This window comes from Bos javanicus, chromosome 17 (assembly GCF_032452875.1).
Source record: "Bos javanicus breed banteng chromosome 17, ARS-OSU_banteng_1.0, whole genome shotgun sequence".
Lineage (NCBI taxonomy): Eukaryota > Metazoa > Chordata > Mammalia > Artiodactyla > Bovidae > Bos > Bos javanicus.
Genome location: NC_083884.1, coordinates 58823336 through 58850678, shown reverse-complemented (window position 1 = coordinate 58850678; position 27343 = coordinate 58823336). Strand labels below are relative to the sequence as shown.

The following is a 27343-nucleotide window of genomic DNA, read 5'->3' as shown; positions in this document are numbered from 1 at the left end:
GCCCCGTGGACACACGTGACCTCTGGTTTCACAGACCCAGAGCAGGGCTGGGGGTGGGGGGGAAGCGATCCTTGGGGAGGGGAGAGGTGGGGAGGGGAGAGGAACAAGCCCTGAGGCCTTAGGCTCTTCCCTGTTCCTCATCTGACACAATCCTCCCCATGCTGACATCCCCTTCAGGAGAGGAGGAAACTGCATTAGGAAGGTTAAAGCTATTTTACCGAGGTCTCCTAGGAGAAAGTGCTGGGGCTACCACACAGCTCCTGGTCGGTTTCCCTCCAAGGCCTTTTGTCTGTGGGTTGGTTTTGTTTTTAATTGCACCCCGCCCTAAGGAAACGGATGCATTTCTTTTTCTAGGGGGAAAAGTTGGCTGCTCCCAAAATCCTGTCTGCCCCAGTTTGGAAGGATCTCACTGTGTCCTCTGCCTGTTGGCAGCTAAAAGGCCCCCTGGCCTCCATCTCTGCAGAGACAGAGGAGGATATGTGGAGGGAGAGGGGGAGCCAGGAAGAGTTTTTAAATGAATATATGCATGTATCTCTCCTGCTAATCACTGGAATGCATTTTCAGGAGAGGTAAGCACAGGGATTAGCTGTAGGACTCCCATTAATGTTAACTTTATTTCAGTAATGAGGTGCCGAGGCATGGAACAATCACGGTGGCTAACACGGCGTAATCACAGTGATGAGATACGCGTGCTGGGAAGAGGGGAGAGGGGGCGAGAGTCAGGAGGGGGGAAGTAGTTCGCTAGTGGGGACGATGACACTGCAGAGGCAGCGGGAGCCACACTCAAGAGGCGAAGGGAGGAGGCCGGTGAACCCTGTCGATGGGCTGAGCTGGATAAAGGAAGGCCCTGGCAGGTAGGAAATAATAATAGCAGCTCCCCAGTGAGGTCTTAAGTAGGCCAGGCCAGGTGAGGAGCCCTGCTCTTTTCATGGCATCCTCATGAGGAAACGGATACCTGGGTATTATTACCCCCATTGTAGAGATTGGCAAACTGAGTTTTTAAAGTGAAGACATTTGCCAAAGCCCTGCAGTCAGTGGAAGAGTCTCAGTTTGAAGTCGTATTTCTCCTAATTAGCTACACTTTACAGTATGCCCCCATCACTGTGTATATAAGGTGGGAGAAATACCCTGCAGACACCAGACGCTAAAAGAGCAGTACCAGAAGGAGGGAGAAGTGGCTTTGCACACGGGCCCCGCCTCCATGACACTGGTTTGCAGCTGTATTCGTAGGGCTCACCATGCCCGACCACAGTCGTCACCTGGAAGTCTCGGTGATGCTGAGAGAGGTGATGGAGAAAAGGAGAATTGCCCTCATTAGCCAAGTTCCAAGTACCACCTGCAGCCAGGAAAGAAAGCCTCCAGACACCCATGAACAGAAGCTAGAATATGCGCTGGCTCCCCAGATCACACAAATCCTTCGGTTTGAGAATGTCTACCGGCCAGAGACCAGTCACTCTCAACAGAGCCTGGTGGCCTTCAAGGATGGTCTGCAGGCTCATCTGGGCGCCTGTGAAAAATGCCACTTACCCCCGGAAGTGCTTAATCTGCTGGTAGAGGGGCTCTGGAGCCACCCTTCCACCAGATGCCTGGCTTAGGTTTCCTGAGATTTCTCTGTGCTTTAAAGAGCTTGCAGGTGGCCAAGGCACAGCATTTTAGTGTCCATGACCAGTTAAGGCACACTCTGCAGGCCAGCCCTGCCCCAATCCATGACCCCATCCCCTCACAGGTTACTTAGAAGCATGAAGTTCGTGACACTCAACACAATTACAGAGTACCTACCATGTCCCAAGCTCCGTTCTATGCCCTTGGAATACAGTGGGGGACAAATCTAAGTCCCTTTTCTAAAGCTTGCATTCCACTGAAGAAGACAAACAGATCGGACGGCCTGTCAGAGAGTGCCACGAAGAAAAATAAAACTTGCAGGAGAGCAGTGATTCTCAACCAGGGCGACGCTGCCTCTCCGGGGACAGTGGGCCATGTCTGGAAATATTGTTGGGCGTCACAGTTGGGTGTGGGGGGGGGTGCCACTGTCGGGTGGGGAGGGGTGAGGGATGCTGCCCAACATCTTACAATGCCCACGGCAGCTCCCACTACAGAAATCGTCTGGCCCCAAATGGCACCAGTGCTGAGGCTGAGGCCCCTGGATCAGAGAACACGGACGTCTGGTCTTCAGGGTAGGGGTGAGGGAAGGCCTCTGGAGAGATTCAACCAGAGATCCAGGGGCAGGAAGGATGTCTCTGGGCAGACGGGAGGAGTCCACAGAGCACACCGCCTGGTGATTTCAAGGGTACGTGCTAGGGGGCCTGGGGCTTCCCAGCAGGATGGTGAGATGCTCTTGCTTTCCTTTCCTGAGGGTTCCTCTGTAGGGAGCAAACAGGAGTGGGAGAACCAGCTGAGAGGCTGCTGGCCTCTTCTAGACTAGAAATGGAGGGGCTTGAATGAGAGCAGGCGAGGCAGGGTGGCAGGAAGTGGTCTGCTGCAGAATATGCCTTCGAGGTAGAACCTTTGGGACTTGTTCGTGGATTAGAGGAGGATATGGCACAGAGGACTCAAGATCGATGCTTGGAGCCCCCTCTCCACTAGGTCGCTGGTACAAGTGCGTCCCTGAACAACATGACTCCCTGCCCCACCCCTCCCCTTAACCTGGTGGTTCTCGGGAACGTGAGGCTGGATCTGGGACATCGTGCGACACTGGGACACACTGGGACATTGTTGCCACTGGGAAGGAGGGCTGCTACTGGCACCTACTGGGTAGAGGCCAGAGATGCTGCCCAAAGCCCTACAGTGCACAGAGCAGCCTCCCCGCTCCCACCTCAAAGACTCGTCTGGCCCCAGATGCCAATGGTGGTGAGGGTAAGGAATTCCTCCCCGGCCCCGGGCTGGGCGCCTCCTCTCACATGGCGCCCGGCCCTGCCAATTTAGCGGGACTTTGTCAGAGCCTGGAGATTCCCAATCAATGCCCGTCGGTGGCTAAGGTCCATATTAACTACATCTCACTTGCTTCTGACGGTGACACAGATCAGATGCTGCTGCGATCACCACCGCCACCACATGAAACGAGACTGTTGGAGAGCAAACTCATTACCCAGCTGTTAAGAGCGACAGAGCATACACGCGTCTCTCCCAGACCGGGGGACCTGGGAGCCGGCCCTGGTGCATGATTGAGTGGCTGCCCGCCTCCTCCTCTCTGTGACCTTGACGTGCCGGGGCAGGGCCTCAGACGCACAAGCTAAAAATCCAAAAGGCAACACAGGCAAGCGACAAATGGATGGGTTAATGTGTTTCATGTCTCCCTTGCCACCAGACTTTCATTGGAAAAAAAAACACAACAAACCTCCATTCTGGGGGCTTAATATCCCAGCTGCTAGGAATCAGATTCAGCAGAAGGAAGAAAGTGTGACATCAATGTAGAGATCTGTTTGTATTCAGTTGCGTTTGCTTAAAAACCGGTTTGGGGTCCACAGGTTATTCTTGCTGGCTGGGACCTCGAGCAACAAGCGCTCACACTTCCAGGTGGTATCTTTAAGGAAAGCTAATTAGAATTCTTGGCACTTGGAGCACGAAACATTTTACAATTTTCTTCAAAGCAATTTGCCAACATTAGCTAATTAAAACACCCAGCCTTCCGTTGAGGGACAATGGGAAGAAAGTAGAATCTTCATTTCTCAGCATCTGCCGGAGGGTAAAAGCTCCCAATTTCTGTTGCTTCCACTTGGTGGAGGTTTTTCTCTAAAGGTGGCCTTTTGTGGTTGTTAGCGACCTTTTTGTGATCACTGAACAGACTCCGGCTTTTCTAGCACTTTGTCTCTAAAATAAGGGACAACACTAAGAAGGGAGGGAGTTTGAACAATTAAGATCGGCCTGCTAAACCAGAGCAGTACACTACAGCCTGCAGGCTGAATACGGCTCCCCCCCCCACCCCCAACTGTCCCTTCACATGCCTTGACCAAGATCTACCTGGGAGGGTCAAACTGCCCTCAGTCCTGACTGGGTTTATCTCCTGCACCCATCTCCAGGTGTCTGCGTCATCAGTGGGGCTTCAGCACTCAGGCGGAGGCAAGAACCAGCATTACGTTCGAAAGGGAGAAAGGCTTCTTCATACAGGATAGAGCTCAGCTGGGACATGTGCTGGCAGAAGGGCGGAGAGGGCTCAGGAATGAGCACAGATGGCCCTCATTTTCAGCCACTTCTTGCCTAAGGCCTTCACCTCACATCGAGATGCAGGGCTGGGTCTGACCCCCACTTCCTGGCCTTGTTCAGGGTGAGTTCAGGACTCACTCCCCCGTGTTGGGCACCGCCCCACTAAGTGAGACCTTGGGTTCAAAGAAGAGCACAGGATAGGACTCGCCAGGTCCCCAAGCTGCCTAGGATTGTTGGGAGGGGTCAGGGGTCACCAATGGAGTTAATTTCCTCTGATCCTGAGGTGTCTGATAGAAGGACAGATGTGACTTGTTGGCTTGGGGATGGTAGAGACATTCAAGATACCCCCTTCCATTTCTCCCCCAGCCTCACTGGCACATGCTTATCTGCCTTTATCCCAAGCATTGTTTGTGTAGAGTAGCTTGAAGGGTCCTTATTCATCCAAGACAAACCTGCTTTACGAGGGTACGGGAAAAGCTGCTCTTGACCACACTCCCAGCATCCCCCTTATAACAAGGGCCTCTGCCAGTCGGCCCCTTGAAGAAGGAGCTGGTGGAGGCAGAGGTGGGGGTGACCAGCCGACAGGAGGAGGGCACTGCCTACAGATGCTGCACAGGCCTTCCAGGATTGGAGGACAATGCAGGTATGCCCACAGGCTCACAAGCCGCCAGGCGTGGGACTGGGGTCTTGCAGGACAGACCAGAGTGGGCTCAAGCAGACCACCAACTTAGGGTATCAAAACAGACACACCACAGATTCCTGTAGGGGCCAGGCTTTTAGCTTAGTCCAAACCCCTCATTTCACATTTTGGATCCACTCGACTGCATTAACCCTAACCCACTAGATGCTTCTGGGAGGCAAAGGGGGCTTCAGAGTCTGTTCGCTAGCCTGAAGTCACAGATTCATGGCAATTCAGGGTCAAAAGACAGGGATGAGTATTTGCTGAGCGTGGTTATGTGTAAGAAACTTTACACACGTCATCTATTTAATCCAAAAAGAGCCTGTGAGGAGGGTACTGTCATACTGTAATGCCTGTCTTACAAATAAGGAAACAAGCTCCAGAGCAGCTAAGTACTGAGGCAAAACGATGCTGCTTGTCCGGGGCAGAACTGGGGTTTAAGCTGGGGTCCTTCTGGCTGAGCCCAGTGCTCCACTTCCTCCGTGGGGTCCCAAGCCCAACACCCTTTCCCAATACACACACCAGCTCTTTGCAAAGCTCATTTACACACTTTAAAAACAGCTTTATTGGGATATAGTATAAAATGCACACCCATTTCAAGTATATTTTTAGTATATTTCTTAGTATATTCAGAGTTGTGCAGCCATCTCTACCATCAACTTCAGATCATTTTCATCACCCTCAAAGAAATCCCACATCCATTAGCAGCCACCCTTAATTTCCCCCATATAGTAATCTACTTCCAGTCTCTATAAATTCACTTATTCTAGACATTCTACATAAGTGGAATTACATAACACATGGCCTTTGGGGACTGGCTTCTCTCACTAAGCATCACATTTTCAACAGTCACCATGCTGTAGCTTGTGCCCATACCTCAGTCCTTTTTGTGGCTGACTCATGTTCCACATTTTAATCTGTCCACCTGTTGATGGGCATTTTGATTGTTTCTACTTTCTGGTTGTTGTGACTAACACTGGTATGAATATTTGTGTAGGTGTTTTTCTGCACATTCTTTCAATAATCATTTTTACTCCTTTTATTAAAGACTGAAAGTTATAAACACCTGTTCTCTCATTGAACAACAGTGCAAATATTCATTGAAATGACTGAGGCATTTACAATAGAAGCAGCAGTTGGGTGTGGTGAAGGGAAAGTAGGTCGGGAGTCAGGACACAGAATTTCTTTTTTTTTCTTCATTCAATAAAGATTTATTAAAATAGAGTATAAGGCATTATATTGGATACTGAAGATTGCACATCGTAACTGTTCCATCATTTATTTAAAAAAAAAAATTGTTGCCCATTCTGTCCTAGAAAACAAAGATCAGTCACTTATCTTCCTAGGGCCTCACGCTCATCAGCAAAGTGGGAACAAGACCTAGACCTGGGTATACCTGGGGGGCTGGGCAAAGCAGGCAAAATGGTACACCCGAGAGAGTCCTAGCCTATCAGGGACTCAACAAACATAATAATTTGACCCAGATGACATGAGAAATGACTTGTATTCATTTGCCTTTCCACACTGAAGGTAAAGAAGTGCTTCCTACTCAACAGTAAAAATGTTCAACACACTGGGAATTGCCTGTAGAACGAGAAACACACAAGCTTCGCTGCCTTATAGAAAACAGGTTCACTTTTTGTAAGTGGTTGAATTGTTAAACATTACCTCCAAAGGTGAAAAGACCTTAAAGCAACATGAGTAGGTCAGAATGAAAAGAATTAATTGGTACCTGACAATCTGCCATGGAGAAAGGAAAAAGCAAAAAGACCTTCCATAAAACCTTCAAGTTTCTGGCATCGCACTTTTCCGACTTTGCCAGAAGATGGCGACGTGGACCCACAAGGTTGCATTACTGCAACGCTGGCGATCGAAGGACAGGGACTTAGAGGGCAGCTAAGTTGTGCTGTATGGAGACTTCTGCTCCTTGTCAGTTGCACTGCAGAGGTCTAGGCACCACTAAGCACATTCGTAGGGGAGGAGAAAAGGACATGTGGAACAATGATGTGTTTACAAAGGCTACAGGAATCTAATGCAATTTGCAATGCAATTTGCGAACGGCTTGAGGTATAACTCCAGATGTCACCAGAATAAAGATATTGGGGGTGAGGGTGGGCATGACGACACTAAAACAAAGAACATTATGCAATTAGTATCAAACAATTATCTTTTTATGCTACATATATTCCAAGGAATATTATCATTCATTAAAAATCAATTAGTATCACAATAAGACACCAAAACCACAAGCAACCAAAGAAAAATGAAATTGAACTTCATCAAAACTAAAACTTTTATGCTTCAAAGACCACCATCAAGAAAGTGAAATGACAATCCATAGAAATAGGAGAAAATGTTTGCAAATCATATACCTGACAAGGGGCTCGTATCTAAAATACATAAAGAAGTCTAACAATTTATAAAGACAACCCAATTTTAAAATGGGCCAAGAATTAAGATAGACACCTCCCTAAAGATGTCCACGTGGCCACTAAAGTACATGAAGAGATGTTCAGCATCATGAGCCATCAAGGATACACTAATTCAAAACCCCCAACGAGATACCACTTCATCATCATTAGGATGGCTACAATAACAAAAGACAAGTGTTGGCAAGGGTGTGAAGTAATCGGAATCCTCCTAGACTGCCGGGTGGGAATGTAAAGTGGTACAACTGCTTTGGAAAAGTCTGGAAATTCCTCAAAAGATGAAACCCATACTATATGACCCAGTAATTCCACTTCTAGGCATATGCCTAGAAGGGAATAGAAATCATATGTCCACCTAAAATTTGTACACAAATGCTCAGAGCAACATTATTCACAATCAAAAATGCCCATCAACTGATGAATGGATAAGCAAAAGAGGGTCTATCCATATTGTGGCATATTTAGCCATAAGAAGGAATGAAGTACTGACACATGCTACAACATGAGTGAACTCTGAAAACATGCTAAGTGAAAGAGGTTGGTGACAAGAGACTACATGCGGTACAATTCTATGTATGTGAACTATTCAGAATAGGCAATCAGTAGAGACAGAAGGTAAATTGTTGCCACAGGCTGGCAGGGAGGAAGAATGAGGAATGACTGCCAATAGGTATGGGGTTTCTTTTGGAGGGATGAAAATATTCTGGAATTAGTGGTAGTGGCTGCACAGCTTTGTGAACAGGAAAAAATACTGAACTGTATACTTTAAAAAGGTGAATGAACTGTATATGAACAATTCAACTAGGAAAATAAATTTTTAAAAAAGAACAAAGTACTGATACATGCTATAATTGGACAAGTCATGGAAACATGATGATATGTGAACGGAGCCAGTCCCAAAAGATCATATATGATTCCATTTATATGAAATGTCCAGAATAGGCAAATCTACAGACTAAGTAGATCGGTGGTTATCTAGGGCTGGAAAGATCAGGGGAAATGGGAGAGTGATAGCTAACAGGTACGGGACTTCTTTCTGGGGTGATGAAAATGTTCGAAAATTGATTGTGGTGATGGCTGCACAGCTCTGAATAACACACTAACATCACTGAATTGTACACTTTAAATGGCTGAACTGCATGGTAAGTGAACCACAGCTCAACAAAGCTGCTACAAAAAATAGAGTTCCAGGGCTGCTGGGTCACACAAGGGGGAGGGGCGGAGGGCTGACACGAAATACACCATTCTGGTACTACTCGAATGATGCCCTCTGGAGTTGTGAAATGTGGGTGTTCACCCATCTCCCTGGATCAATGCATTCTTGGTATGCAGTGACCCTGGTCACCTAACTCCACAGCCAATCTGGCATGCAGACATCTTTCTCTGCCTTGTGATCACCAAATTAGAGGTCAAAGCCCCATTCAAGGGCCATTCATTTAGTGACAAAATGGTAAAATAGGGTTGCAATTTTCTTTTTTGTTAAATATAAATATGTACGCATGTGTACAAAAAGAGACGTATCACATAGTGGTTATCTACAGATGGAAGAATTATGAAAGTTTTTATTCTCTTTACTTCTCTTTCTATAATGCAATGTGTCACTTTGTAATTAGGAAAAATGCATATATGGATTTACACATCAACTGTGTTGCTGTCTCACATCTACATGTTGGCATTCCACTTTAAAAGCATCACTCAGTCACATCCGACTCTGCGACCCCATGGACTATAGCCTGCCAGGCTCCTCTGTCCTTAGGATTCTCCAGGCAAGAATACTGGAGTGGGTAGCCATTCCTTTTAAACTGGTTCTACTAATCAGTACTGTATATAAATACATGGCTTCCTCAAATCTTTTCTGCTTTTTTTCATATTTACATTTATTTATTTGGCTGCACCCCACCAGGTCTTAGTTGGGACATACAACATCTTTGATCTTCGTTGAGGCACGAGGGATCTTTAGTTATGGCATGCAAACTCTTGGTTGCGGCATGTGGGATCTAGTTCCCTGGCCAGGGATCGAATCCAGGTCCCTGCATTAGGAGCAGTCTTAGCCACTGGACCACCAGGGAAGTCCCTCCTCCAATCCTTTATAAAAAGAACCAAGCTGACAGGGAAGCCTGACACGCTGCAGTCCATGAGATCGCAAAGAGTCGGCCATGACTTAGCGACTGAACAACAAAGCTATACTAGCGTAGGTCTGTGAATGAGGCAGGATTCAATAAATGATGCTTGGCTGTCCAAGCAAAAAACGCTCTCTGGAAATCCAAAGTGACAGTTTATCCTAAGGAGGATGGTAACATCATCACCTAAGGATGTTTAGGTATTAATACCATGTTCCCAAAACCAGAAGCTTAAGATCAACACGACTTTCAATCCCAGGAGACTCTTCCAGGTCTCTGCCCTCCCTAGCACAGAGCTAGGTAGACAGTAAGTGCTAAGCGAGTACCTGCTGAACGAATGACCGGAGCTGACAATCCCACGTCACCCTCATTCGCAGGGCAACAACGCTGAACCCAGGGTTTCTCTACCTCGACCCTGCAGACACTGGGCGGTGGACAACCCTCTGTGGTGGGGGCTGTGCAAGGCACACAGACACACACGTCATGACAACCAAAACTGTCTTCATACATTGGCTTATGTCCCCTGGGGGGCAAAATGCCCCTCTGGTTAAACACCACAGGTTTAAAAGCAGCACTTTTCAGGTCTTGAGGCTAGACCCTAAAACTAGAGCCCCTGAAGGCCAGGGCTGGAAAGGCATGCTCTCAGGCACACTTTCTTAGAAAAGAAACATACTGGAGCCAAGACGACTCCAGCGGTGCAGCTCAGTGTTGCTACCCGCCATGCCATCCTTTGGGTTTGCATGGTAACTCAGCACCATTTCCTTCAAGGATTGTTATCAGTCACCGCAGGCTGCCCTAACAAGATACCACAGACCGGGGAGCTTAAAGGACAGGAATTCATTCTCCTGCAGTTCTGGAGACCGGGAATTCTGAGATCAAGGCGTCAGTAGGTTTGTTTCTCCTGAGGCGTTCTTAGATTGCAGATGGCGGCCTTCTTAAACCCTCTTTAAGGGCTTTCTCTCCCTCTTAAGGACATAGTCCTAGTAGATCAGAAGCCACCCTCACAGCCTAATTTTAACTTAATCACCTCTTCAGAGGCAGTTTATCTGAACAGATTACACTGTAATGCACTGAGGGTTGGGAATTCAGTATATAGATTTGGGTAGGGGGAAATATTATATTATATATTATAATGGGCTGAGTTCAGCCCATTATAAGGACTCTGATCAGGGTGAAAAAGGAAGTTACCAGAGCTGTGCTGAAAGGCTAAAATCCTCTTTCAGGGCATTCTTCAAACACTCTTCCTGGCAGGACCAGCAGCAAGAAGGTGAAACATTTTGCTTAAATCAAAGACGATCCAAATCCTAGACCAAATAGCAAGCTTTAAAGCAAATAACCCCTCCTCCATCTCGACCTCCTTCTCAGCACTCAGCCCACAGTGGCACTTACATCACAGGGGCTAAAAGTCAAGGTCCTGGAGCAAAAAAAGATCCAGGTTCAATCACTATCCTGGTTTAAACTACTAAGGCGATGTTTCCCCAGACAAAGAAATTCATCTCTGAGTTCTGTAGAATGAGGATAAAAAGACCTACAACTTTATAAGCGTGGTTGTTGAGATTAAACATTTCTGGAGTCTTTAGCTCCAGAAATGATTGGAAGACAGTTGCTGCAATCACAAAGTGCCTAGGCTGGGCACGTGTGCACCTTCCGGGGCTCTGAAGCTGGCATCTATAACCTGGAGAAAAATATAACCTGTGTCAGAGCCTGGCTCCTAAAAAGAAGATGAGAAAGAACACCTGCCTCAGGACACACTGCTGTGTGAACGTGATGGGGCCAATGCAGGATGGTACGCTGTAAGCAGTTCCATGTTTTTTGTCAGGGTAGGACCAGTCAAGAGACTATCCTACTTTTCACCTCAACAAATGGGAGGGGAGGAAGAAAGGGACGGTACGGGCCCCCAGCCTGAGGTCTTCAATGGCACCAGCAGCAGATTTCCTTTTCTTTGCAAAAGGATATGCCTGAGTCCCCGTGCACAAAGTCGACGGGGCTCTGGGAAAGAGTCCTGATTTGTCGTCACCACCAGATGGTCCCTCGTCTACAGAACAGCTTCATTGTCTCAGTGAGAGGGAGCCCACGTGGGCACAGGTTTCACGGTCTCCCAACAAGGGCTACGCTGAGGACAGAAAACCTAAGTAACTGGTGCCCCCAAGTGGCACATAGAGCAACTGTTGGCGTTTGTGCCCCCAACACCTCCTGCTCTCTCCTCTCCCCTTCCTCCCATCTCTCCAGCTTCTCTTTCCCCTTTTTTCCTTGAGAGAGTGCCCATGAGCATCATTTAACTCGGCAGTCATCCTTAAAGGTCGGAAAAGACTGCGATGGAAAGACAGGGCTTTAAGACCATATTGGACTTGACTCCATAGTTCCTCCCTCTGTTAAATCAGGTCAATGAGCTTATTTGTGTCAAATAAATGAGCCTAGCTGACTGCTAAGCAGCTGCAAGACCATTTATCTCAGGCCTCCAAGCTGGCATGCAGCAGGCTGCAGGCAGAGCTCAGGACGGGCACGGGTGTCAGGGCTTGCACTCTCAGAGCACGCCCTGGATTGCTGCCCAGGCAAAAACTTCCTCAGAGAAACTGAGTCCAGCACATGCGAGGGACTCCAGGCCTCTTGAGGCTCTGGAGGGAAGCACAGAGGATGCCAGCTCCAAATAGCAACCCATGGAGCGTCTAGAACATCTTTAGAAACTGACATCCCTCTTGCCCTCAAAAACCATCACCATGGGCCACAAACTTGACAAAACTTGGCTGCTTTAAACTCACATCATCCTTTTCCCAAAGCAGGTATCCAGAAAGATGGTCCCCCTGTGTCCTTCCCAGCCATTTTATAATTTTTTTTTTATTTCCTTAATTGCTGCACTTAGTGATTCACTGAAATGAATGGCATAGTTGGGGAGATTTAGAGCAGGGCTCCCCCCATCTTTTTTCTTTAGCTCTCTCGAGAAAGTGGGGTTCTGCTGTGACAGGTTTCAACCTCCTCATGCTTCGTGTAGGTCAACTCTGGCTGAGGTAGGATGCCTGTAATTTATTTGTGAGGAACACAAAGACTTGTCTCCCCACTGGGTAAAAATCAGACAAAGAAAAGGGATGTAGAAAGCCAATGCCAAACTTGTGTGCAGTTCTAAAAGGGCTTTCAACCCTACCCTGACTTTATGTTAAGAGGCCGAGATGATACAATTAAAACGTACACTTTTCCCACTCTGTAAATTAATTAGCTATAATTGAGTTAAGCCAACCCAATAGGAACTGTTTATTTTAAAATATTATACAGCAAGATTCTACCTTTACGTACTAAGACAAAATATACATTTATGTACAAAAAAAGGAAAAACTTTACACCAAAACTTTAATTAGTGGTTATCTCTGGGGGGTGCTGGGGATCTGATAATTTAATATCTTTGTAATTTCCTATATTTTGAGATTTCTGCCTAGTGATCCCAAAAGATACGAAAGGGAAACCTTTTACTGAGCAGTGACTACTGCTACTGCTAAGTCACTTCAGTCGTGTCCAACTCTGTGCGACCCCATAGATGGCAGCCCACTAGGCTCAGAGGCCTTAATAGGAATTCCAAGATGCTCTGAGCATCTCAGGTTAAGCATGTCTAAATAATTTAACACTGTATTAAGGTATAGCTACAAACCACGTTCTGGGCCTCTCTGCCAAAAGGCAGCTGTTTTTATGATGGAAAACACAGCAGCTGTCTTCACAGGTGCAGAGCAGCAATACATGATAAGTTGGTCCCAGCAGAGAAGAATATGGTGTCTATTTAATATTTGAGGAGAAAGAGGCAGAAAATGGTGAGCCCCAGCTGAAATCTTCAAGAGAGGAGAAGCCCCGGTCTGAAGAAAACAAGCTCCAGATGGTTGGTCTCCACTTACCCTCTGAGAATCAGAGCCAAGGACCAAGTTGCTGGGCTCTGGTCTTGCTTCATATGTGGCAGGATCTTTGGCACAAAAATCGGAATTTTGGATCTGCAAGATATCTTAATAATCACCTGCCTATGACAAATGACAAAACCAAAGCCATAAGAGGTTAATTTACTTAAGGCCACTAAATGTCTGTGCTCTCATCAATAAAATTAGGATGCTACTCACACACTGCTGTTACACTTATAAACACACATACTCCTCCTCAGTAATAGTGACATGTGGCCACCGTAGACTGAGATCTTGAATTTCACTGATAGCCAATACCACTTTTTCTCATTTAGCAAACATTTCTGACTTTGATAACCCGGATGCAAGCTGACCAGAGCTTCCCTAAACTATGCTCCTTAAAAATATGTAAGAATTTTAAAAGTCCAAAGACTGGAGGAACTACTGCTGCTGCTGCTACTGCTAAGTCGCTTTAGTGGTGTCCGACTCTGTGCGACCCCATAGATGGCAGCCCATCAGGCTCCCCGTCCCTGGGATTCTCCAGGCAAGAACACTGGAGTGGGTTGCCATTTCCTTCTCCAGTGCATGAAAGTGAAAAGTGAAAGTGAAGTCGCTCAGTCGTGTCCGACCCTCAGCGATCCCATGGACTGCAGACTTCCAGGCTCCTCCGTCCATGGGATTTTCCAGGCAAGACACTGGAGTGGGGTGCCATTGCCTTCTCCAGAGGAACTAATGACCCTACCAAAAACTAGGAAAGCACCCACTTACAAATAAAATACACTGATAGCAGTGATCTGGTTTTGATTTTGGTTCCCTCAAAGACACTGACCTTGCAGTCCTGGGAAACAATATAGGACCCCTGTTTAAAAGTTTGAATGACAGTTGGGCCCACTCACTTTAAGTGGCTAGATGTTTTCTTTATAATATTAAAGGCTGTACTTCTATTTTTAAAATGTCCACCACTGCAGCTCTACAGCAGAGGTGAATCGAGTCATACACATGAAGGTATGCGGCGAGGGGCTACCAGGACACGGAGCCAGCTGCACGAACACGATGACCCCCACGGTCCCCACTCAGGCCTGAGGAGGCCACCCGTTCCTCTTCCCACCTGTGAAAGCAAACCAGACGAAGAACATCGCAGCCACGTGACTGAGTGAAAACAGGGAACCCGGCACCCCAAACCGTCTTCACACTGTGACAACAAACCCTGCAGGAAGAGTCCACACAGGCAAGGGGCTTGGAAGGCAATGGACTGACGACACAGATCAGGGAAAGTGCTGTGCAGGAAAGAACTCTCACAATTCCACCAGCTTTTCCTTTTCATTATTACTATTCACTTATGTGGTACTTTTTTATAGTAGAAGGACCAGTTTTCTGAATGGGATCTGTAGTGACATTTCCCTTCCCCCCTTATCCCCCAAAGCCCTCCTTGCAAAGGGCTGCTGCAGGAGAACAAGGAGGGGAGGGGGCTGTGAGTAAACCTGAGGTTATTCTGCCCACGGGAGGGTGTCTGTGCTCGGACTGTGTCAGCATGCAAGGGACGCCGATGCAGAGTAATAAGCCAGTTCCTGGAGGCAGCACTGGGCTGGTAGAGACCAGTGAGGAAGCCGTGTGTCCTGTGGGATTTCAAGGTAATTTAATCAGCAGCGCTTGGGCACAACAGAAGGCAAGGGCAAGGGAATAATCAAGTCAGCTCTCAGCTCCTGGTGGTTTTTTCTCTTTAACTGAAAGGGAGGAAATGTGACCAAGAGTAGGGCCTCTCCACGTCGCACCACTGACGCTTGGAGCCGGATCATTCTGTGTCGCAGGGGCAGTGGGGTGTTTAGTGGTATCCCTGGTCTCCGGCCATCACACCTACTGACCACCTGGCAATCTGGACGTTGCCAACTGCCCCCATTTGCTGCCCTAGATCAACTGGAAAGGTTAGTTTGTTAACAAACAAGCCACTTGCCTCTGAGAAACGCAGGGCTGAGAAAGACAAGAAAAGGGGTTTAAGGTCTCCCTCAGTGAAAAACGCTCTGTAAGATAAAGACCAATGAGAGAAAAACTGGCCAAGGTCACAAACAGCAGTTCACTACATCTGAATGATAAGATGACCAATCAAAATATGGGAAGAGATCAGATAAACATCAATTAGAACACTGAGATCCATCGGCAAAGAGTTAAACAATACCATGGGGTTCTTGGGTATACATGAAGAGACACTCATCACATACATTAGGTGGGAGTATAAATTGGTGAAAATCATTCTCAGATAAACATACAATCGTGCACGTGAAAGCGTATCATCAGTGCATTACTTACAGTAGCCAAAAAAAAGTAACAAGCTAAACGCCCTCAGCAGGAGATTAATAACATTACTGTATATCCATGAAACTGACATGTGATCACTAAAAATTATTAGATAGGCCTGTATGTCACATAGAAGAATGTTCATCAGAGGACTGCTTTCAAGAGGAAAAGGGGTTCTCATCTGCCTAGAAAGTCATGAGGAAGAGAAAAAAACAGGGGCTGATCTCTAATTGCGTGATTTTAAGTAATTATTACTTTCATCTTGACATATTTCTAAATTACCTCCATTTTAAAAATTATCTTTAGCATGAGTTCTTCTAAAAATTGTAATGAAAACAATACCCAGAACTCTGTAGTTCCCATCCCTCCACCCGAGGGGCCTACCCATTCCCAGCCTTGTTGCCCAACTGATGTGGGGCCCCTGATGGCTTGCAGATGTGGACTTTGTGCCCAGGACTGAGCCCTCACTCACGCCGACACCTCACAACAACCCCATGAGGAGCCATCGGATGTAATCCTGTATCACAGAGCAGGGCCTGGGACCTAAAGAGGAAAGAAGACTACCCAAGGCCATGCCTTAGTAACAAGCAGAAGTTACTGACTGCAAGGCCACACTCTCTCCAGCCAGTAAAAAGCAGATTAAAGAAGCAACGTCTCTGCCCATTTACAATTTACCTGCAAATCCCAACGATGGGAACAGCTTGCTCGGAATCTTGCACACAGCTCCCACAGCACCTGTGCAGCCTCACCAACCGAGGCACTCCCTAGACAGCCTCTGAGTCAGTCTGGGAACAGGCTGAAAGCTGCAAACCCTGTTCGAAAATCCTATCCGCCGCTTTTATAAGAGCTGCAGAGTTGTTTCTTCGATACCAGCTCCAGCGCTGCCGGGTCCAGGGCCACCCTGAATCCCAGGCTGCGTTGAGGCGGGTGGCCCTTTCTGTACAGCACCCTTTTCACGGAACGTTTCTTTCCCTATCAGGACATATCTTTACAGCTCCACCAACAAGCACGGCAGTTAAGATTCAGAACTGGGGGAAGTGCTTTAAATTAGCCAATTACCTTTCACCCCAAACATTCGGAATTTAATACATTTTCTTCTAAAGGAATTCTCATTTCATCTTTGATCTTTTCCTAAAACCCAATGTGTATCACACACTTTGCTGAGCTCTGGGCATACAAAACTAAGACAAGATTCCTAATTGTGGAAACTTGCAATTGAAGGAACCAGAAACAAACCAGAGAGGGGAGTAGAGAGGGGTCCAGGCTGGAAGCCTGGGGAGGTCCATGATGTTCCAGGTCCTTGGGAGGCTTCGCTACACAGTCTGCAGTACCCTGAGTTTCCCAAAACAGTTAACACACCTCTCAACTGACTACAGTACAGAGAAACACATTCCAGGACTGAATGAAAATGACCTTTGGATTATCGACCCAATCTGACTACTTATGCCACCTCTCCTCTCTTCTGGCCTGGACAATCCAGATCTATATGCTCTCAGGGGAGTGTTTATAGATGAGTCAGCACTGGAGCAGGCGAGGGGCACCGGGAAGGACAGTGGACCACCGAGCAGCAGATGAAGGTCATGTTCTGGTTCCGTCGTGGAGACCCAGGGAAGTCACTTCACTCTATCACCCCATCTAGAAGGTGGGAACAGACAGCTTAATTTTCTACTTAAGTTACAAAGACCTTGAAAGCAGTGAAAATGCAAAACATGCACACCAATGTTCAAATACAGAGTAAACAGACACGGCTGACCTTTGATATAAACTATTTCCACAGTAAATCTACTGTGAGTTATTGCTCAAGGGTTCAAATAAGCTCAAAGGAGAGGCTTGTCAGTGACAACCACCAGGAGACAGGCTGGGTTACCAAAAGCAGTGAGATGACGAAACAGTAGACGTACTCACGCTTCCACAGAACACACACAGAAGCCAGAGCCTGATGCACACTAAATAAACTTCCTGGGATCTAACATTTAAAAACAACTGCCAGATAGTTTACCCTCTAAGAAAGTGGACTTAGGGGGACAACTAGCTTGGGAAGATAAGGGTGAGAAATAATGCGAAAGAGTTAAGGGAAATTCCCACTATGCAGACTTCAGAGATACAGAAAGGCAAAGCTCCACTGAAATAAACACGCTGAAAGCGGGCTGTAAAACCTATGCTCTGCTCCAAGGGCAGCAGCTGAACAACCGACAAAGAACAAGGGAGACCTTGACAGATCCAGAGGTTAGTGAAGGGCTCTGGGAAAGAACTGTGTGTGATAGCATGACTTCTGAGAGCAAAGAGCTGTATTATGCGACAGTCACGATGTCTTGATCTAAGCCCCAAATACTGCTGGCATTGACCAGAGGGGGTTGTTGTACCAGAAGCACAGGAGGCCCCAAGTAAGCAGACCAGCGCCTGTGCATCCTGAATCCACCGAGGGTAGATGTCTCCTTTAGCACCTTGACAGAAACTTGAGTTTTGTTCTTCGTCTCTGTAAATCATAGAGAAACCAAACGTCTGTACCTGTTACATCTCCTGAAGCTGAAAGCAATAAAAGAGGACCACTTACAGTCAGTTTCGAGATGTATCTTCACTTGGGAATCACCTTAACACTGGGTTCCCATGTCAGGAGAGGAGGAGGCCGCCCCGCAGGTGACTTTCTTGAGACTCCTGATGTTCCAGGGCTGAGAAGACCAGTCATTTCAACCAGGGCGTAGGAAACAATTAACAAAACCCTCCAGGACAACAAGGCAGAATTTCTGGTTAAAACAATGCATGCACATCAGTAAACAAGCATATCCAAACAGACTAGAAAAAAACCTGAGAGCACACAGTGCCAGATGCCAGAAAGTTAGCACAGGATGAGAAGGGAACAGCATCTGAGTTTCTAGACAATTTTAGAAGTCAGGGTGCACTCCTGAAGATGCTGTCAAAACAAAACCAAAAATAAATCACCTTGAGAGAACATGCAAGTTTTAAGAAGCCAAAGTTTTAGTGGGTGAAGGGACGATTTCACTCATGAAACTCAAGAACACAAGAAAACACCACCAAGAACAACAATCTCCTTGAATATATTCCACTGTCAAGGCAAAACATTTTCCTACAGGAAACAGAATTTTCCCACCACTCCAAAGAAGTCCAATAAATAACTTTACAGTGAAGGGCCCGGGGAGAACACACAAAAGGGCCCACAGGTTCCCAAGCAGCCGCAGGGCTGAGGCGCCCAGAGCGCCGATGCCTCCGCCAGGTCACCCGCCGTTCTGTCTTTCTCGAATTCAACCCGCTGGCGTTTCCAACTGCTTTACGGAGCAAGTCCATCTGGTCAGCCCGGGGGCGAGTGAGGCCACAGAGCACAGCACAAGAAGTGGTCATAATCAAGTCTTCTCTTGAAGACCAGAGAAAAGCTTCAGGCTGCAAGTTCTTCAGCAGCACATCCTCCCAGAGGGCCGAGTCCCCCACAGCGTCACGCGGGGAAGAGCTCGGGAGGGCTCTCTCCGTAGCAGTACTTTGCTATGGGATCCCTATAGGTGTTCTCGTGCTGCACGCTCTGTTGGCAAAACGGAAGAGGAGAACGCTGTGAGAGAGAGCGGGATGGCGGCCAGCATACGCCCCTTGCGGGAGCCCAGGTGAGCCCAGCTCCAAAATGTCACCAGGGCACCCTCTGCAACCAAGGCGGATGCTCGGCATGGAATGCCAACGAAGGGATGAGAAAGGACAGAGCGTCACAGGACCGTTTCTTTTACACACACGAGTGAGTTTTTTAAAACCCAGCTGTGACTGGGACAACCTGAGACAATAAACTTCCCTCAAATTATTTTAAGTCAGATTAAGATCCAACAGGTGTCTTGCACTTGACCCTGTGCTTCAAAGTAATTCGGTCCTTGGCACTGCACCCTGCAGAGATGAAGGAGTTGCACTTCCAATTGCTTCCATCAAGGTTTGTGTATCTAAGGGCTGGCACATGAGCAAAACACCACGGTACCACACAAATGCTTGACCACATCTGGCCAAGCAAATGAAGTGTGACTACAGATAATCAGCCTCAATGACTAATTTTTCAGCAATTTGTTTTCATACAAGCAACTTGAATTTTTGGCTAGTCGAGAATTCATTAATTAGTCTAAGACCAAGGCTAAATATCTAAATTGTAAGTATTAATCCAATTTATAGTCGTGCAGCCAACTCTGCTTCTTGGGACACTGTTATAAAGGCAAATTGGCAACTGGGAATTTTCTCTTTACAATGAAAAAGCAAAGTCAAGAAAGTTTAGCATCTTCAGTCAAGTTTGGTATTAACTCCTGGGTTTTATCAGTTAAGGAAAGAAAACACCTGGCCTTTTTTCTATTTTCCATTTCTCAGAATGAGAGTATGAATCAAAGTCACGGGTTCAAACTTCCTCCACATTTCCTTTAAAGTCCATTCAAATGGAAAGCTCTTTCAGCAAAACAAGGCCATTAGGAATTTCTTCATGTTTCAAATACTCATTATAATCCCTGAAACATTTACCCAACAATGCTAGATGCCGTAAGAGCAGATCAGAGACATACAGAGCATCATAAAACCCAAAGGAGGACTACAGAAATCTGGCAAAGGGTGTAAGAGTTCCAGAGAATGGCAAATGAGTCATGGATCTCAGACAGAGCCAGGTCAATCTTGGAGACACCATGAAGGAAAGCCAGAGGAAATGTGCTTGTATAACGAACACATTTGGTGATTTTACAGAGAGCCCTCCAACCACCACCCAATCACAAAGGCTGAGAGCAGAGGACGGGAAGTCAAAAGGCAAAAAGGTTCAGACACTTTCAGCAGCTGGTGCCATGTTTAATGCCCAAAGAGCAAAGCATTTAATGACAACATGCTAGAAAGTACTGAAAGCTTAACAACCTACAGATTTATCTGTGTATTTTTCTACACCCACCTGCCCCATGCCCTTGAATCCTAAAATGAACCACATTTTTGTCCCAGAATAACTTAGTACCCACTCTAAATGAGTGGTGGCTTGAAAGCCTTAGTCAAATTTCAGTCAAAGACAGAGGAGAGAGCTTCTCTCAAGAATTTGACTAGTAGGACTTAAAATGCAAACAAGCTAATCAGTCAGGGAACATGCAAGTTAGTTAGACCTTGATTTAAATAAATATAAATATTTTACATCCCTAAATCATATAAATCTCACGTTGACATTCTAAATACAGTCAGCCCTCCGTATCCACAGGGTCTGCATACATGGGTTCAACCAACAGCAGATCAAAAGTATTTCAAAAAACTCCACAAAGTTCCAAAAAGCAAAACATGGCCTTTACACTGTATTAGTTATTATAAGTAACCTAGAAATGCTTTAAAGCATACGGGAGGATGGAGGGAGGTAATATGCAAACATTATGCCATTTTATATGAGCATTTAGGAATTTGGGGTCCTGGAACCAAATATCCTCAGATACCAAGGGATGACTGTACAATCAATCCCCCAAAGTTCCATTTAAATCTATTCTCCATTATCACCCCACCAAAGGGCCCCCAGTGCGGATTTTCAAGTTTTCTTCCAGACGTTGATTCCCACTGGCCCACCCCGCCACCAGAGGCATCATGGCTTCTGACCTGGGATGAGGTTCTGCATTTAGCCAAACACAATTCAAAGTGATCTTCAACTGCCATGAAGAGGTTCTGGAATGCCACAGCTGCCCGGTTGAGGAAGCGCTCCAGGAGGAGTTGCTGTGGAAACAAAAGTTAGTACCTATAATAAATTCCAAACTCAACAGCACAAGGTAACCTTGGAAACTTCTCCTAAAGTAAGAGACTGCTGATGCAGGGAGGGGAGGGAGAGAAAGAGAGGCTTACATGAGCAGGAGGCTGGTGTCCTATTCTTTAGACATCTGACTGGGAATACAACAGCCCACTCTACCAAGGCATAGCTGGAGGAAAGAGAACTACCTCCTTCCCTTGCAGACAAAGGCTACCTCACAGCAGCCATTTCTGACACCTACACCAGGTTCTCTTCTATTTTCAAAGAATCCCACAGAAAGATTCTAATGCTCAATGTGAAATGCAAGCAGAAAAATGAAAGGAGATGCAGCACAAGGAGCAACTCTCCATACCTTGTTGGGCTGCAGGCAGCAGGAGACACAGTACTCGTAGGCGCTACAGCAGCCACTGGACAAGCAGCCGTCACAGCAGTACTGCTTCGTGCCAGGGACGTTGACGTTACAGCAGCCGTTCACCAGCAAATCTCTCCTCTCACAAACGTAACCTGAAAGTCAGAGACTAACCTGAGTATACACCTAGCAGTCCCCTACCTGTCCACCAGGGGCGATCACACGGCAGCAATCAAAGTCCTGCTCCCAAAGAACACACAGCCGGAGTCTGGAGTCAGCAGCATCCTAAAGACCACAGAGTTTGGAATCAGACGGTGTCCAAGCAGAGCTTGCTACCTGCATGCAGCAGTTTATAGGAAACACAAACTCCTATTTTATAAGTAGGCTGCTGCTGCTAAGTCACTTCAGTTGTGAACAACTCTGTGCGACCCTATAGATGGCAGCCCACCAGGCTCCCCCGTCCCTGGGATTCTCCAGGCAAGAACACTGGAGTGGGTTGTCATTTCCTTCTCCAATGCATGAAAGTGAAAAGTGAAAGTGAAGTCGCTCAGTCATGTCCGACTCTTAGCGAACCCATGGACTGCAGCCCACCAGGCTCCTCTGTCCATGGGATTTTCCAGGCAAGAGTACTGGAGTGGGGTGCCATTGCCTTCTCCATATAAAAAGTGTGTGTGAAGTTTTTGTTTTGTTTTGTTTTTAATATAGGAGGATCTCATTTTCAGGAATGAACGCCTTGTTTTTTTTCCTCTCTTCAGGGAAACAAATGCCATGTGATGATTAAATGACCGCAGACTAAAAGGTCATTTAGGTGGATTAGGATGTATATAGCCTAGGCTATATACGAACAAAAAAAACTTCACACATACTTTTTATATGGAGAAGGCAATGGCACCCCACTCCAGTACTCAGGGAAACAAAGGCCTGTTCTAACCTATACAAGCCAATTTTTCATCTATGCTGGAGAAAAATTCATGCTTTTTCGAACAAAAATCTGAAGAGAGGAAAAAATACAAGGCGTTCATTCCTGAAAATGAGATCCTCCTAGATTAAAAACGAAACAAAAAACCAAAACAAACAAAAAAAAACTTAACACACACTTTTTATAAATACCTTTCATATACTTGCCATTTCACATCTAACCTTTAGAAACTGATTTAGGCTGTTTTTAAGTATACAGAGAAGGGATTCAATTAGCCCTCAGCATTAGGGAATGCCAATACTCTATAAGACCAAAGGAATAAAAATCCTAATTTCCTCCACTCATCATCTAAATACACCCCCTCCAACTCAGTTCATGCATTCATATTCAACTTTAAGAAAAGAATCTCCTCACAAAGGTGAACTTATTTTTCATAGCTGCTAAAAACAATTCTCTACACCCTTCCGGGAGTGGGACAGAAAAATATAAGCCTAAGTCCATGAGGGACACCGCCTGGCCCACGGGCAAACTCCCCGGTGCCGGCCCATGCCCACAGGTGCACACAGGTGCAGAGCAGCTGTCCTCACATCCTTCCATTCCAAATGCCCAGCTTCATAATCCTCAGAGAATGAGACCTCGTGAAGCAAGAGGGTGTTTTCAGAAACCATTCTGGAAAACAAAGTCTGTGCAAATGCAGGAGGCACCAGTAAAGTAACAATGGAAGAGGCAAGAAGGGCCCTCACTCCATACTAGGGAAACTGAGGCCTCTGAGAAGCCGATCCCACTTATCTGGGTGCTGGTGCTTCTTGTCGTTGCTGTGGTAGTTTTAACTATGTGGTTTTGTCTTCTAAAATAAGAGAGGATGATCCTAATGCCACATTCAATGTTTCTGGGATTCTTCCTAACTATTCTTACTCATCATCTTCATAGGAATTACAAATTAAAAATCCAAATAAGCCAGCATGTTCCTTAAAATTCTGCCCCAAATGATACAGAGCATCTTATCATGAAATCTGTCAGAAAGATGTAAAATATTACCCTTGTGGAAATGATCTTTCTGCCCTTTTCTCTTTTCCATGTTGTAAGTGTTGGCATCTTAGGTCTTCTATTTTTCCCCAGTACAATCTGTCAATATTTAGCTTTGAAACTAGATCTTTGTAACTTCTGGTGAAAGAAAGCCTATCAAGATTTCTCCTTTTGCATCTGGAGAAGCGCACTCTTACAGACATTATTTCCAACAAGGAGTCCTGTGAGATCACAATCTCAGAGTGCGCTGCTCCTGACTGGGAAACCAACTTATAACCTTTGCAAAGTTTCTAACTCTATTGGTTGTCTTACTGAATAAGGTATAACTCTGGCAACACTCATGTTGGTGGCATCTGCTCGCTAAAACGCAAAAATTTCCTGCAAGTTTTCTTTATTACACTTTTTATCTCCTCTTGTGTATTCATGGAGCTAATATAAAACATATCGTTCTTGGATTTTTATTGATTAGTTCTTGGAACTTTTTACTTAAGAAATCTGAGAGTCTTTGTCTCATTTGAATTAATCAGAGGGAAATCATTCTTTTGCTAGCTATGACCAAAGGAAAAGACAAACTGTCATTTATAACCTAATATTAAATAATAAAGTCAAGGCATAAGATTTCAAGCTTTCTCGCTGGATATCATACAAACTAAAGTCTGTAAGAAAAAAACACTGAATTCCAACTTCAGTCCTGGTCTTAGTCCTAGGTCTACCCCTGCCTAACTAGCTGGGTCATATTGTGGAAGTAGCTTCCCTTAACTGAACTTTACTCTATTAAAACAAAACACATGTTATTTGCAATTTAATCTGCTTTTTCAATGTAATCCTAAAAACAGAGCTCAACACTGTTTAGTTTTCCTGATTCTTTCCTTTAATCCCAAATAACCTCATATGCTCTGACACCTTTGAGATCTTTTAGGAAAAGTTTTTTTTTCTTAATTATTTTACTGGGGTTGCAAACTTTAAAACACACACATATATGCACTGTAGTCTCATTTTAAAGACAGTACCTGTCTTCATTTTGTTGAGCTTCATCATGTATCAATGAAGACTCTAATTCAAGGTTACTGTTATCAATTTCAGCACTGTTAGATTTATAATTCATTTGTTCTGAGACTGAGAGCAAAATTTACTCTTGTAAAACAAACCAGATTATTTGCAAACCACCAGCTGAAAAAGGAAAAAAACCCACAAAACTACTGAGGAATTCTGACCACCATTTGGATAGTCGACATTAAGGAAAAGCGGCACCAGACTGCAGGAGAGGAAGGGAGCCAGCCTTACCCAGTTCATCTGTGATGAGGTGTTTCCCCTGAATGGAGTTACGGCACTGGTTGCTGGGCCGACTACTATTGCCCAAATTAAACTGTACTTTCCATGGGATGGGTTGATCGTGATCTTGGACCTGGAGGAGATTCCGATCTCTCACTGCCCTCTCTTCCTACAAAGAGACCATAAATGAGAAGGTTAAACTATAGTTTCTTGCATCTTCACCAATTTTTCATATAAACTACAGTAACAGGACAAAAACAATATAAAAAAGCTTGCACAACAGGAAACCTCACTTGGTATAAGAAAAGTCTGGGCCAAAGTCATTTTTTAAAAAATGCAAAGTAAACCTGAAGGAAGAAGTAATAAATTAGGGCTATGCTTCAATATTTACATAAATGCCCCTGGATTAAGTACACATTATAAATGTGTACAAAAGCATTAATTTCTTAAAAAAATTTGGAGGGGAAGAGTTTTGAACTTTCTGACAGCAAATCATTTAAAACATTTTTTATGCTAAAGTAAACATTTACATTGGGGAATAGAATGTAAAATCTGAATACATTTTTAAAAGAGGAAACTTCAAAGAAACTTTCCAACTGTCATTTCAGACAATACTGGAACATATCACAGGTAACAAGGTTACTTTAATCTGCAGTGAGGAACAGTGGTAAACTAATGGGAACACTGAATTAAGAGCTTGATTTTAGGTGCAAGAGCATGGAAACTTGTAACTTTTTTCTATGAAAAAATCCTGAGTACATGACCCTTGGGGCCTCCCAGGCTGCGCCAGTGGTAAACAACCTGCCTGCGAATGCAACAGACGTAAGACACGCAGGTTTGATCCCTGGGTCAGGAAGAGCCCCTGGAGGAGTGCACGGCAACCGACTCCAGTATTCTTGCCTGGAGAATCCCATGAACAGAGGAACCTGGTGGGCTACAGTCCACTGGGTTGTAAAGAGTCGAACATGACTGAAGCAACTTAGCAAGCAAGCAATGTGACCCTTAGAATATATATCTTTCTTTACAAAAGACACCCACGTCAGACAGCCTTTACCTGGACACACAAAGTGAAGAGCTTCTCTAGAGGCAAGAGTTTAGACCTTTTCTCCTAGCCCCCACGCCGCAGTTAGACTTTCCAAACTGCCTTGTTATACTCTTAAGACAAACTAAGTAAGGTGCCCAAGAGCCAAAACACAGACCATGCCATCTTCTGATTCAGGAGACAGCCACCTTCTGAATTACTCAATCTATCTATTGTTGGAAAACAAAACAAGGATAAGACTCCCTCTGAGAGACGCTGTGTATACGGGTGTGTATATACGGGTCCCTAGTGGCTCAGTGAAGAATCTGCCTGCAACACAGGGTTCAATCCCTGAGTTGAGAAGATTCCCTGGAGAAGGGAATGACAACCCACTCCAGTATTCTTGCCAGGGAAGTCCCACGGACAGAGGATAATTGAACCATTCTACCATTTTAATAGAGCTCTGTGGCTTCTGCCATTGAGAATGACCTGTCATGTGTCATTGAGCAAAAGGGACTAAGCTTGAAGGTTGATGACAAAGGTTATACTTTAAGACAACAGAAAAGAGTTATTTTTCTGGGAAGAGTTATTTAATATTTACAACATGCATATCCACATATACTTTGGCACAGCAAACACATTTTTGAAACCTAGCCTTTAGAAAGTACCAATGTCTAAGGGTGTATTAGGATGTCCACTATAGGACTGTTTATGTGATAGAAAAAACAAACAAACCAGGAACCCCAACCACAAAGAAATGACTGAATAAACATGGATAGCTATGGCTTTTACCAAAAAAAAAATAGACATGACTGATGTGTATTTACTTACAGTAGGAGTCCTTAAACATGACTTGCACATTAGATTATATAGGACACTTAAATTCTGATTCCTGAGTCCAACTCCAGACTGAGTAAAAACCTCTGTGGGTGGGACCTGGAAGTCATTATTTTTTCAAAGCACTCAGATGATATTAATAACAGGGTTGCAGATCACTGATGTCCTTAGTACATTAAGCTAAAAAACAAGTTACAGAATAATGTGCATATTACCACATGTTGTATTAAAATAATAACTGTATTAATGTATACATACAAGTTTGTAAGAGCTGAGATAAAGGCATGGAAAGATACACTACAGACCATTAACATGGAAAGGACTGGTGATTATTACCATCTTTCATCTTTGGAAAAGTTTCATTTTTAATTTAAAGTAAAATGATAAGTTATTAAAAACATGATTAACAATAGGCGACACTAGTGAGGAATCTATAGGAACTCTACCCTTGAAACTTCTCTGTAAACCCATAATTATTCCAAATTAAGTTTATTATTTAAAAAAACCATGATTACCAATCTGAAAGACATAAATATCCCACAATCCCATTACTTAAATAAAGCTGTAGCCATTTCTGCATATTAACTTCTAGCCTTTGACCCCAGCATTTATACTACAAATTAGGATGCTTCACATTCAGCTCCTCTTGACACTAATTGGAT

General features: G+C 45.2%; 1 protein-coding gene across 4 annotated transcripts in view; it reads right to left on the bottom strand.

The window, feature by feature from the left end:
• Nucleotides 1-27343, bottom strand: part of SPRING1 (SREBF pathway regulator in golgi 1) — a 118468-nt gene that overhangs the window by 83957 nt on the left and 7168 nt on the right. For 2 of the 4 annotated variants that reach the window (XM_061384903.1, XM_061384905.1), the window contains exons 2-5: nt 24836-24992; nt 21610-21761; nt 21113-21226; nt 18573-19064 (exon numbers count right to left, since the gene is read on the bottom strand). In XM_061384903.1, coding sequence (XP_061240887.1) covers nt 18981-19064; nt 21113-21226; nt 21610-21761; nt 24836-24992 — 507 coding nt within the window. In that variant the 3' untranslated portion in view covers nt 18573-18980. Of the gene's footprint in view, nt 1-18572; nt 19065-21112; nt 21227-21609; nt 21762-24835; nt 24993-26675; nt 26862-27343 lie in introns of those variants that run through there. The other 2 variants (XM_061384906.1, XM_061384904.1) reach the window with 2 other exon arrangements.